Source organism: Ricinus communis, chromosome 10 (genome assembly GCF_019578655.1).
Source record: "Ricinus communis isolate WT05 ecotype wild-type chromosome 10, ASM1957865v1, whole genome shotgun sequence".
Classification (NCBI taxonomy): Eukaryota; Viridiplantae; Streptophyta; class Magnoliopsida; order Malpighiales; family Euphorbiaceae; genus Ricinus; species Ricinus communis.
In genome coordinates this window covers 5,882,407-5,896,887 of record NC_063265.1, presented here as the reverse complement: position 1 = coordinate 5,896,887, position 14,481 = coordinate 5,882,407, and the positions used below count along the sequence as shown (strand labels likewise).

The 14,481-nt window shown below is 26.5% G+C and overlaps 1 protein-coding gene across 2 annotated transcripts; it reads left to right on the top strand.

Annotated features, from left to right (window-relative positions):
- Positions 1-6,139: 6,139 nt before the first annotated feature.
- LOC8267520 (serine/arginine repetitive matrix protein 5) lies at positions 6,140-10,117 on the top strand. 2 transcript variants are annotated; one of them, XM_002528065.4, is made up of 5 exons: positions 6,145-6,564; positions 6,664-6,784; positions 7,986-8,100; positions 8,325-9,278; positions 9,528-10,117. In XM_002528065.4, exons 1-5 carry the CDS (start codon positions 6,474-6,476, stop codon positions 9,786-9,788), a joined length of 1,542 nt encoding a protein of 513 aa, XP_002528111.1. In that variant the 5' UTR covers positions 6,145-6,473; the 3' UTR covers positions 9,789-10,117. The 2 variants fall into 2 exon arrangements, with proteins under 2 accessions (XP_025014722.1, XP_002528111.1); XM_025158954.2 differs by having other exon boundaries at positions 6,140-6,784.
- The last annotated feature ends 4,364 nt before the right edge of the window (positions 10,118-14,481 follow it).

The window sequence follows — 14,481 nt, the reverse complement described above, 5'->3', positions numbered from 1 at the left end:
TTACAAAATTTGAAGCGTCTTTCAATTTTCTAGTTGTAAACTGAGCCACTAATTTTAATATTATTAATCTTACTATTTAGCTTACACTATTCAACAAATACTATATTAAAATGGTTTACATCAAACAATATTCAAAATATTCCTCAAATAATTCAGCATCTTGCAGCTACCTCTGTTATATGTGTCTATATCAATTAATGAATAAAATCTTCAATTCAAGTATTCTTTTCTTTTTTTTCTTAATAATATACATACATTTATATAGCAATGTTAAGGATAGAAGATCTTATTTTTCTTTAAGAAATCATTAATACTTCTTTTTATGCACCATTAGTATAATTAAGCTAATAGTTTTAATAGATGTTTTATTATTAATAAGGCTTCTACTATTAAAAATATTGGAATTTAATGAATTACGCATTTAGCACTTGAATTTATTTTTTTATTATAAAATAAAAATTAAAATTTTTCTAACACTTAATATATTAACATACTAACTATATATCTACAACTACTAGAAAAAAGATATACATATACTTTCTGACATTTAATATGATTAGTATTGAATATTTTTTTGAATATAGGGTATTTATTTAACTTTTCTCTTTTCATACAAAATGAAAATAATTACTCCGTTGCATACACAAAAATCTCCAAATCAGAAAAATATATATATAAGGGCCAATAGGGAATAATTATTTTTACATTCACTATAACAATAAAAATTGAGATGTTTAAGAGCAAATATTTTTATCTTTTAAACTATACTTCAAGTGTATAATTTTTAGATATATTTTGACTGAAGAGTTAATAATGAAATTTCTTCTAATTTTTTTAAAAAAGTTTTTACTAAAACATAGGCATTGAAGATGTTGAAAATCATTTTTACATTTTTATTCTTTGCACAAGAAATTTTATCCTTTATATTCCTTGATATTTTATACAATATCCATTCTATATTTTTAACAATGGCTACATTTGATGTGTAGAAATGAGCTATGGTTGTGGTGTTTCTACTTTGTAGAACAAAGGTGTGGGTTATGTATGTATATAGCTGAAAAGAGGATTTTAAAATTTGAATTTGAAAAAAAAAATAATAATTAATTCTTTTAGAGATCATAAAAAATTTATGGTATGCCTATGCGATATATTAAATGAACATTAAATAAAGAAGGTGATCAGAGAAATAAATAAATAAAACAAAAGGTGGCATTCCCTCTTTCAAATGAGTTAGGGTCTCACAGTGAAGACTCTGTCTGTAATTTGATTTTGAACCAAAAAGAAGGAAGGAAGGGAAGTGGGGTCCTCTCAGAGAAGACAGACACCGAATTTAAACCGCACGATTAACGAGGTGGGCCCAGCTCCAGGCGTTTTTCAAGGGTTCGTCTATTGGTCAAGCCTGCATGTGCTTTAGTATTAGAATGTCTTTTTCCTTAAGAAAAAAAAGATTTATTTCACTCCCAATTCTCAAATGCCCCCTCGTTTAAAATATAACTACAATCTTACCCCTCTTCACTTCACTCTTCAGTTTTTCTTTTTCCTTTTCCTTTTTTGCTGCTGTAATTATAATTAAAGAGTGCAAATGAGAAGTAGATTTTTTCTCGTCTCATGCGTCTAAATTTAATTGAATTTAAATGGAATTATATTTATAAATTATAAATTATATAACTCATTTTACTAAATATATTTTAAGTAGATAAATTTAGATTATTTTAAATAAAAATATTTTTTATTTAAATATTATAATACTTCTTATGAATTAGCTTTGGAGTTTATAAACGAGTTGCCTTTCTCTTAATTCAACATATTTATCAAATAAAACTTGTTAAAAAAATTTAATTAAATTTTAGATTTAACTAATTTATGAGTACCTTGTCTTATTTATGGCTTTAATTATTATCTTTATGAATAATAAAATATAAATGCGTAGCACATAAATTAAATACAAGTATATTAATATAGATGATAAACTCTAAGTCAATACTATTAGTTTCGAATTTATCGTGGTTGGACAATCTCATAGAGTTTATTTATTTAGAAAGTGAATAAGTTATCTAATTTAATAAATAAAATCTATCATAAATTGCAAATATAATGTAAGTTTTTGTAGATAATTTTTTAGTAATTTTAGATTTAATTTATTTCATACATTTGTAAAGTCCTTCAAAATATTTATCCTTTATAATCTTTTTCTTCCTTTGTCTTCTCTTTTATTCATTAGATATCTATATATTAATGTCTAAGATATAAATTCTTTTGACATGTGTATTTATATTTTGACAAATAAAATTTAAATTTGTGCGCAGTTTTATAATTTTTTCTATCAATTTATTAATTAATAAGTTATAAATCTGATTAAATACTGATCTTAATTTTAAAAATTATATTTTAATATTATATTAACTAATAAACTAGTTCTCTAATAATATAATGATTCTAATTTAGAAAGTAATATATTTAATAATATTTTAATATTATATTTACTAATAAATTAATTTTTTAATTGTATGATAATTCTAATTCTACACATAGTAATATTAATTATATTGATAATATTAATTTATATAATATTAAATTAATTGATGAGTATTTTTAAAATAATTTTTAAATTGTTACACTAGTAAAATTTTAAATACTAAAAGTTGAGAAAAATATTAGTTTTATAATTAAAATAACAACAACGACACAAGTAAATTCTTAGTAATTTATTACTCCATCCATTCCATTATAATAATCGTTTTAGAAATTGTTTAATAGAGTTAATTATAGGAAAAAACTAGCTAAATCCTATTAATTCACTCTTCTATAGATATTTTAAAATCTATTGCACTAATTCTAATATAAGAATAAATTAAAATATTAAAAATTAATGTTGCATTAAATATATAAAAGTGACAGATAATTAGAATTTTTTAATATAAAAAAAAAGACCATTATAATAGAATGAAAAAAGTAATTAGGCGGATCATTCTCTGATGAGTTTTAACCATTGCCATTAATTGTTAATTTGTTGAATTCAATTAGTAAATTGCATAATCTGTTTATAAACTTTGGATCTAATATCATTAAAAATTTTGAATTTTAATTTGTAACATTAAATCTCATAAATTTTAATTGGATAATATTGAACTCCTTCCATCCAATTCCGTTAAATGGATGGATAAAAAACTCTTCTATTTGAAAAAAAAAAAATCAAGGTAGGTAATTTTTTTATTACGAAAAGTACATATCGAATTTGTTTGCCGCATCAACATTTCCTCCTTCTGCAATTTGAAAGCCTTGCCTAAGGAAGATTTTTAGAAGATTTACACATTCATCGTCATCTTCAATATATTGCCTACGAACAGAAGATAAAAATGCAACATTGTGATATATTTCAAAGATCTCAACTTTTGTTAACAATTTTCCACTTCACAAAGACTGATGGGTAGAAACTGAAACTCGAGCTAATATATTAAACAGAAGCAAAATACTATAGTACAAGAACAAACCCTTAATAAGAAAAATAAAAAAAATTTAAGGTCAATTCATGGCCGTCGACTGTCCATGGTCTTTCATTGCTCATGGCCATCGAAGATTTGTTCTTGCAGTCCAAATACAATTTGAGGCTCTATTCTTCCATGGACAAGAGATGCCCCAAAGTTCCTAATCTTTATGATAGTTCTTGTACATGACCCGTCGATGCCTTCCTTGTCAATTTGAAAGAAACAATGAACAGTTGTCTGCTATTGGTTGTTTATGAGTGGGTGAACAGGCCAAACAAATTAACGGCGACGTTCGAGCATGGATCAGTGTTGACGATGTTTTGGCAAGTGGCGGCAGCAATAATGATATTCTAGTTGCGGTGGAGGAATTAGGATTTCTTTTATTTTAGTTATTTTATATTTTAATTATTAATAAATTTTTGGTTTTTTTATTATTTTTATCATTTTTTGGTAATTTTATTTTAATTTAGATTTATCGCTTTTCTTTAGTAAGGTAATGCGTCAATTTTGATGAGTTGAATTTTTTTTTTTTGAATAGGTGAGATGTTGTGTCACATCAGCTTTTTATTATCCATTTAACACAATTGGATGACAAAAGGTTTAAATATTATTCTATTTAACGAAATTGAAATTTAAAGATCTTGGTGATATTAGGTCAAAAGCTGAGGGATGGTCTGTGCAATTTATTGGAATTCAATCGATTTAATCAGTTGTGTTTTTGAACCCTGCAATAACAATTTCCTTTCTTTTTTAATAATATAATTTTTTTCTTCAAAAAAATAATTAATAAATTATAATAATAAATTAATATTTAAAATATTTTCTATAAAGTAAATATGTATTTTAGTACTATTATTGAAGTGATGAGATTATATAATTATTTACATAATTTCATTGAGATAAAAAAATAAATCTTGTTGAGTCTAATACAATAAATAAGAAAGATATATTCAATTAAGACTTTTAAAGATATTTATAAATCTTTCTAAATAAATGACTGTAGAAAATTTTCTAAATATTTAATAACTAGTCGTTTACTCGTGCATTGCATAATCTTTATTATTATATCAATTATAAAATCAAGTTGATCGATATAATTTATCAAAATTTTAATATCTAATATTTAATTATTTTAAAAATATTTATTAATTAATTTTACTATTATATAAATTAATATTATAAATATAATTGATATTACTATTATTAAAATTAAAAACTTATTATATGATTTAAAATTATTTTATTATTGAATATAATATTAAAAATATATTTTAAGATGTTATTTTTATAATTAGAATTATTATATAATCAGAAGACTAATTTATTAGTTAATATTAAAATATAATTAATATACAATTCTTTTAGGATAGAATTAGTATGGTTATTTGATTAGAAAATTATATATTAGTTAATATAATATAAAAATATAATTAATATGTTATTTCTTAGAATTAGAGTCGGTGTTTAATTAGAAATGCAACATATTAATAAAATTACATATCAAAATTTTATATGTAAGAAATAAATATACATATCAAAATAAAAATTTTAAAGATGAAAAATTAAACATACATGTCAAAAAAAAAATTTAAGTCTTAAAAATTAATATATACATAGATTTTTATATAGTTCATGAATATTTTTCATAAGCTTCCTTTTAAATACTTATATAGATATTGATAGAGTTTTATTAATTTTTATAAATTATTATTTTTTTTATTGTTAGATCATTTAAAATATTAATTATTATATGTTTATCCTTTTTTTTTCTTTTTTTCTATCTTTTATATTTTTACTTTAGCTATAATTTATCTGTAACTCTATACATTAATAGTAGACTTCATTTTAGTATTCCATCAAATCTAATTAAGTTTGTATCTTATAATATAAATACCATTTTTTATAAAAAGAGAATAACAGTCCTTTAATCAAACTAGCAAACTCATATCATATTCATTGTATTTCATATGGCAAAATACCTAAATCCTATGATAGTATTGATTGATCAAAATAATCTTTCAAAATCATTATTAGACTCTTTACTTAGAATTCATTTTTTATTACATCTTAAATTAATTTAAAAATTTACATTATAATATCAAATAAAAAGTCATTTAAAATGTATAAAATTTTAGTAACTAGTTAATGACTTTTTTAAATATCAATTTACTTATAAGATTTTTAGAAACTATAATAAACTAGTCTGATTCTTATAGATTTTTATTAGTCTTAAAAAGTCGGTATAAAACATCTCATGATTTTTATACTTTTTTAAGATATAATTAAATATATAGTCTTAATTTTCAATTTCACGAGTCTTTGAATCTCCTTATTCGATGCACCACCTAAATATAATACTATAGAGAAAAAGAAAAGGAAGGTTTTCTGTTAACTATATCCAATCATAAAATTCAAATGCTTCATCATTTTGTTTCCGTTTTTCTAACCGTTATTCTCGATTATTGAATGGCATATTCGTGAATATAATAATAAATAATTTCTAAACATTGATATCATTATCATATAGCCGTTCGTCCCCTTTTCTCCATGTCTGCACTGCGCTGCATTTAATTATTCATAATAATAAAAAATAATATATTTATTTTCTTCTTGCACAAGGGCCCCACATAGATATAAACAAATAAACAACAGAGAAAGCGCCTTTCGTCAAACTCAAAGGTACCCCGAACAACGAAGACGAAACAAACAAACACCATCCTCCTCCTCCCTCACCTGCTTTTTCTTTTTTTGACTTCATCTTCCTTCTCTTGCTTTCTTTTTGTTTCCTCTTTTTTCAATTTTTTTTTTTTAGAGTTTTGCAGATCTATATCTGCTCTGTATGACTCTATCTATCAGCTCATGAAGTAATCAGTTCGTTTCTTTCTTCGGTGACTGATCTGTCTTCATCTATCTATCTGTATTTCATAGCAGAGAAGAGCTTGCAGAAATAGTTCTAATAGTAATAAACTGTAATAAAGCGTTGAAGATATGGTGACAAAAGAGAAAGATGAAGAACTCGCGCTTTTCCTGGAGATGCGGAGACGCGAGAAGGACAATGCTCTCCTTGATCCTCCTTTAGGTACCTCTGCAGTCACGTCTTTCTTATTTATTTGCCTTGTTTGGAGACTAGAATATTTGTTATTATTGACTGTTTGGTCTTTGATTCATTCTGATGCAGGGACTAACAATGCACTAGTAGCTTCACCAATATCTAAAATAGTTTCTTCTGTTCCGATGATCAGGAAAACTGCTGCTGATAAATTTTTGGATTCTGAGAATGATAAATCCGATTATGATTGGTAATTTTATTTAAATTATACACTTTTCTTCCTTTCTTTTTAATTTTTTTTTTTTTCAAGTTACTATGGGTGGAATCTTTTTTTTCTTCTTTCTAAAAAAAGGTCATTTATTACACACAAATTTATGAGATTTATTCTTGTTGTATATTACTAATCATTTTAATTTATGTTTAAGACTTTAAGTCATTGAACATAAACAGGTGAATTATATATATATATATATATTTATATTTGGTGTTCAAAGAGAGCAGTATAAGTCTGCTGCAATAAATAAATGAGTCAAATATATTAACTTTTCTTTTAAAACTGCAATGTTTTGGCCTAGTGAGGAGGAGTTGAAATTTTTTTGAGATTAGTTGAAGTAACACATAAGATTAATACTCCGCATTTATGTAAGATGCAAGCAAGTGTTTTGATTAGCGGCAAGGCTCTTGGCCTTGATTCTTGATGCTTAAAGCTATTTTATGTGGTTTGATTGTTTTAATGGAGCTTTAATTATAGCCCTTGTAACAGTTTGAATATGTTAATTGCATTTCCATATCCTACTTACAGACACTTATGTAATGTACCTGAAAATTTTTAATGGTGGTTTGCTTGTGATTTGAGCCCATTGCTGTAACTTGTGAGTTTCAGACTTTCATCTTTAACGATTAGTTTCCTTTCCTTTATTTTCTTTCCTTTTTTGTCTTAATTTATTTCAAAAGGACTTTGAACCGTTAGAATTTTGCCTTTATGGTTTTGTATTTTCAAAATATCTTTTTCCTTTTTTTGCATTCTTGTTGTGATCTAGATTAACTTTAATGGGTAGAATATCACATTATAGCCTGTAAGATCTACTAATAAGTATTAATCTTAGCGTCCAAAGTTCTTATGCCTGGAAAACGCACTAGTTCTGCAAAAGATAATATAGAACCTTTCTTCATATATTCTTTTAATGAAATGAGGATCATGATTTGTCCATTAATAGAATGGAATTCTTATCTTAGAACAGAAATGTGCAAACTTATTAATTGGTCTGTGACTGCTGGCAAAATTGGTGTCTGAACCTGAGTTAATTCATTGTCACAGAATTATGAGAATTCATACAAAGAATATGCATTTGATACTCTGAATTTCTGTATTTCAAGTTGGCGTTGGATATGGTAATGTAGCCTGGTAATAGTGTTTTATCGCATATTTATAAGAAATGTCTTGCACTCAGGCTTCTAACACCGCCGGGGACCCCACTTTTTCCATCTTGGGAGAAAGAATCGCAGAAAACCGTAATGAGTCAGAACGGGATTTCTAATACTCGTGTCACTGCTCTGAAGTCAAGGGTAAGAATGATGTCAGTTTGGTATCAAATGCTTTTCTGCCGCAGTCAACTGGTGTAATCAACTTCTGTATGAGCATTCTTGATTGATTAACTTGATGAAATATGGTGTTTTCCCTCTTTTACTGGCATTTATTTTATCTCACATTTTGCAGCATTCTCTTCTCTGTAATCATTTAGAAGTATCAATTATGTTATATGCATATTCATGTGGCTTTGGTGTTGCAGTTGACCAATATCCAGGAAGAACCTGCTTTAAGATCTAATATAGCATCAAAGCGAACAACTTTGCCATCTCAACCAAGCTATTCAAATACTAGTAACAGAAGGCCCTCATCATCTGGGGGACCAGCATCTGCTACCAGACCTGCAACACCAACTGGGAGGCCCACTTTATCTACAACCACTAAACCGTCAAGAGCTTCCACTCCTACTTCACGGGCCACCTTACCTTCCTCTAAGCCTATGGGTAATCCAGTGAGATCTTCAACCCCCACGAGAACGGTTGCACGCTCTTCAACACCAACTGCAAGACCCTCAGTCCCAGCTTCCAAGTCAACATCAAGATCAGCAACTCCAACCCGTCAAATGACAACCCCTTCAAGTGCACCTTGTGTAGCTGCCCCTCCTGGTGGTCGATCTTCTTCAGTGACAAAGTCTAATTCAATATTGAAGAATCCAGTCCAATCGCGTGGCAGCTCACCTACTGTAAAGTCCAGGCCTTGGAAACCTAATGAGATGCCTGGTTTCTCACTTGATGCCCCACCTAATTTAAGAACATCATTGCCAGAAAGGCCAGCTTCAGCGACAAGGGGTAGGCCTGCTGGTGCTGGGGCAGGTGCTCGATCATCTTCTATTGAGTCCGGTTCTAAAGTAAGGCCAAGACAACAATCCTGCTCTCCTGCTAGAGGAAGGGCTTCAAATGGTAGTGCAAATGGTAGCCGTATCTCTATTCCCACTAAGGGCAGAGCACAAAACAATGGTAGTGATGATGTGAACCCAATACTCATGGGAACAAAAATGGTTGAAAGAGTGGTAAATATGAGGAAGTTGGCACCACCAAAGCAAGATGACCATCACTCTCTACTTAATAACTCAGGTGGAAAGTCATCTTCCCTTGACAGCACAGGCTTTGGTAGAACCCTCTCAAAGAAATCTTTGGATATGGCTTTGCGACATATGGTGTGCATCCTTTTCCCTGCAATACTCAATATGATGTTAAACAATTACAGATTGGTACCATTGATATGTTTAACTTAACAAGTTAACAAACATAACTACTACTTGTTTGAATCCTCTTTAACTTTCTTTGACAACATGTCTGCCCCATAATATTTTTGGTCATATCTGGAGGGTTGTTTGTTTTCATAATTGAGGTTATATTCTTGTTCTTATGGTGCACACACTAACTCAAAATTTTTTCCTGAGCAGGATATAAGGCGAAGTATCTCAGGTAATCTACGCCCACTCACTAGCATTCCTGCTTCCTCTGTGTACAGTGTGAGATCAGGAGGATCTACAAAAGGCAAGACGAGTAGTGTTCTGGATTCTCCTCTTGCCACGAGCAGCAATGCTAGCTCTGAGCCAAGTGTGAATAATAACTCCCTTTTCGCTGATGGGATAGAAATGGAAGTCAATGATTTTGGCAGTGAGAACGGAAATTGCTCTCCTACCAGTCACTCAGGTAAGTGACGTAGGATTGAAATTGTTTCTCATGCTTAAAGTTCGTCAGATTTTCTGTATCTATTTGTTGAAGCTCATCCTGCTCGATATTTAAGAGGCACTTGTTCCTCGAAGGAACTGATGGGCAGCTTGCATTTCTTTAAAACCCATTGGAAAGGACGCAGGCCCTTGCAGGTTTCCAGAAGACTGTTTAATATACTTATTGGACAATCTTTTGGAATATTATGATGGACCAGGTCATCTTTCGAACTGTTCTCCTGTAATAGAGACATTTATATTGTACCATTTTAAACTGTTCTGAAGAGCTCCTTCAGCTTATAAATTTTGTCTTGCTGAAATACAGTTTTTGCCTGTGATGATAGGTTAGATATTGCAAGCAACTTAATGGAATAAAGAAATTCTATAGTTACTTTGTTTTAAAACAAGATAACCATTTTTCTTTTAAATAATCAATTAACAACTTACATCATTTTTCTTTTAAAAAAGCTAATTTATAAATTACCAATTAAAATAGAGTTTGTACATAAGATAATTTTAAAAATCTCTACACTCTTAAAATATATGAATAGATTTTAATCTGTAAAAAAAATGAAAATGATTGTCATTTTTCATAATTCAGCAATAAATTTTATAATTACAAAAAGATTTAATATTTTTCATAAATTTACTAATTTTTTTATGAATCATTAAATTTTGTAAAAATTATCATTTTTTTTATAATATCTTTTATTTTTTCGCAACTAGTTTCACTTGTAAAAAATTAATATAATTTGTAAAAAAATAATATGAAGATGATTGTTATTTTTTATTATTTAGCAATATATTTCGCAATTACAAAAGTTTTTAATATTTTTTATAAATATATTATTTTTTTATAAATTATTAAATTTCATAAAAGTATTTTTTTTACAAATTAGTGTAACACTTGCAAAAAATTAATATAATTTGTAAAAAAATATAAAAAAACTATCACTTTTCATATTTTAATAATATATTTTGCGATTACGAAAAACTTAATATTTTCATAGATTTATTAATTTTTTGTAAATTATTAAACTTTATATCATCTTTTTACAATTAATAACACTTACAAAAAATTAGTATAATTTGTAAAAGATATAAAAAATATAATCATCTTTTGTAAAATATTAATTATTTTTGTAATTATAAAATTTTAAAAGATTACTTATAAAATTTAAAACATAATAATTAATAGTATTTAAAATAAAGTAATTTATTTTAAATAAAATCACCGTAAAAATTACCTATCAAATATTTATTGCATGGCAGCTAATTATGATAGGTTAGAACATCTGATCACTGATGGTACAAAGAACAAGACACTAATTTAGAGTCACCCAAATTAGGGCCGGAGCTGCGATTGATCATGGCTGAAGATATTTACCATGGCCTTAAAATTGATCCACTCAATGACCAATATCCCAAATAAAGGAAAATGTTTGAATTTTAGTAGCTTTTTTTTCTCTTTGGAAATTTCATGACACGGATTTTTTTTGACAAAATTTTCTATGATTTTTTTATTTATAAGGTTCCTTTATTTGTAAAAATTTTATCAGAAAAATTTTATTTAACTTTGTATAATTCTAAAACCAACTAAATAAAATAGATTTATAATTTTTATTTTGTCTCTATAATGGAAGGATATTCTATTTTTTTATAGCAAGTATGTTTTGATTGTATGAAAATGATATTAAAATACATAAAAATATATTTAAAATTAAATTAAAATAATCATTTAAGGGTATTAGAAAAAATAGTAATTTTATATTTATAGCAACTATTTAGATATTTATGACAATGAAAAGATAGATATAGATAAAAAATAAAGACAATGTGCCATAATTTTATTAAAAGAATAATATTAAAAGAATATCATAATATATTTTCAAAAATACCGTATAAATAGAAAAGCTATTTGATAATAACTCGTTCAAACCTTCGTTCTAGTATTTGAAACCATGGACTTTATCAATCGTATCAGAGCTTTTGAATGGTTTAACTTTGGCCAATTAAATTTTATGTACCATACATTTATATTAACCTGGTGGTATCAGATATATTAAAAATGATAAAAAGTTTATAATGTAAAAAACAAACCATTAACTCAAGTATTGTCAATGATCGAATCATATTAATAATTAAATTAATGATTTATTTAAATTTTATTTTAATATTTATATATAAAAATTTCATCTTTATGTAAAGAAATACGTGGATATTAAATTTAGTCGGATTTAAAAATATTATGTATGGATTAAAGTTGGCCATATTTAAACCAGCAGCGGATGAGTACTCCAGTCGGTTTACTTGCTTTTAGATCAAATTACTTGTACAAATTTCTCTAATTACAAATACAAAAGAAATCACTTTCAACATAGAAACTTTTATGTGAACTCAGGGGAAGGAACAGAACAAGCATCCACGACTTGGTTCTTTTTCCCAAGGGAAGTAATGCATTAATATCACTTGACCTTTTCAAGTCTCAATTATTTGCTTTGCTGGGAATGGCATTCTCAAGTGTAACATCATTGGCAAAGGGACAGGACACGACTTGGTTCTTCTTCTTCTTCTTCATTGCTATTTTCTAATGGCGGATAACAAAAGAAAAAAAAAATAACGAGGGATAATAATGAAATTTTTTTACATATGGTAAAAGAAATTAAATAATATTATGTATGAGTCATTATACTGATTGATACATTAACTATTACTAACCAATTATAGCTGAAAATCACTCAATATAAATGTAATACATCATCATAAATAATATAACACATTGAGATATAATTGAATAATATATAATATGCAGGGTACATTGAATCCAAAAGAAAACTTCTGGAGTCGAATGAACCCATATGCTATCATAATCATGTCTCCCTAATAAACTTAATCATATGCAAGCATCAACTTTACGTAATCAAAATTTTTTAATACTTGAAAAATAATATAGTGTTAAATCAACTTTACGAGAATTTCATTAACAACCTTTTGCAAACAATTTCAAAATGTTTAATCTACTCAAGAGTTACTAAAGAAAGAAAAAATAGAAAAATTTATAAGTTTTCCACTTGATAAGAATAGTATATTATAATAATAACCCGAGTGATTTATACATTTTTATTAGAATTTGTATTTTATAAAAGTTAAAATATAATTAAATTAGAACTCAGTAAATTAAAATACAAAAATTTAGTAGAATCAAAATAGCACTGAAACAGAATCATAATAAAAATGTAAATAAATTATAAGCAATATACTTATTAGTTTAATGATTAAATATCTAGAATACTCTTCATTAAATAATAAAAATATCAATCCTTCTATTTTTTTAACTTTTAAATCACAAATTACTATACAACTAATTTTTCTTATTTAAATCTTAAAAAGAATAGATAGGTTAATAAGTCTATCAATATTTAGATTATTATGCATTTGTTAAAATATTCTTTAGCAATTAAATAGTTAATAATAGTGATATAAAAAGTTAATTTTTTTTTAATTTTTACACAAATTAAGAATTGGACGGAAAAAGTCTTCAAAAATTAATTTAAATGTAAGTTTTTTTTTTTTTTTTCAAAGATAAGATCTCCTTTGGTCCCTAATCCTCCTTCAAAAATTTATTTATGGTGCATGCCACTCAAAAACAATTAACACAAAATTGTTATTCCCCCTGAATTTAACCAAAACTCAGAGACTCCAAATATATGAGGAAAAAAAAAAACAAAAAGGGTGGAAAATGTTAACCAGAATAAGCATCACTTTTTAAAATTGTACGGTCACGTGATAAATAAAATAAAAATAAAAGTGGTGGCTATTTTATTAACATTTTATTTAAAATTACATATGATTTTATTTAGCCACCAATGATCGCCGTACATACTCCCAACAGTCCTTTTCTGACGTACCATGTAAAAATAACTGTGAAAAAATTGCATTTAATGCGGTGAGATTAAAGACGGATCATGAACTTCCATCCCAAAAGAAAAAAGTGTAAAATTTGATCTAATTTACGTAATCCAATAAACTCAACTATTTATTTTATGTCAAGTAATACATGGAGTAACTCCTAATATAGCAGTGAAAGCAAGACGTGTATAAATTTTTTTATTTATGTGATCCTTCTTAGACTATAATTGTATTTAAATATTTATCATTCATTAATTTTTTATTTCTAAATAAAATTAATTTTGATATTTATAGCCAAACAAAACAAAAAAAATGTATTAATTTGCAGTGTCATTCTCTAAAAGTCGAATAATGACCAAAATATAGAATCAAAGAAAAAACAAAAACTACTCGTACTAAACTCCAATTATGGGGCATGTCTTTTTATTAATTTGAACAAGACAAGAAATAATAAAAGTAATACATTATTTATGTTCAAAACTCACCAAACTCAACACGTATTGACTTAATTTGATGATAAATTTTTATTATTTATAAATAAAAATGCTTTTAATGATTATTCTTGAGTTCACACTCTAACACATATTATTGATGTGGCATTCACTTTTGGTCTTTAGACTTCTTATAAAATATTAGTGTCGTAATAAACATAATAGTTGCTATTCATATGAGTGGTATCATTGATATGAATAAACATTTTATTTTCCAAAAAGCAGGTCACTTGAGGTTTGTCTTTTTTCTATCAACTTAGAATTAGAATCGTTTTATGTAATAT

Coding starts and splice junctions, on each gene's coding strand:
- LOC8267520 (XM_025158954.2), top strand. CDS start 6,474: ATGGTGACAAAAGAGAAAGATGAAGAACTCGCGCTTTTCCTGGAGATG. Junction 6,785..7,985: donor GATAAATCCGATTATGATTG/GTAATTTTATTT, acceptor TCTTGCACTCAG/GCTTCTAACACCGCCGGGGA. Junction 9,279..9,527: donor ATATGGCTTTGCGACATATG/GTGTGCATCCTT, acceptor TTTCCTGAGCAG/GATATAAGGCGAAGTATCTC.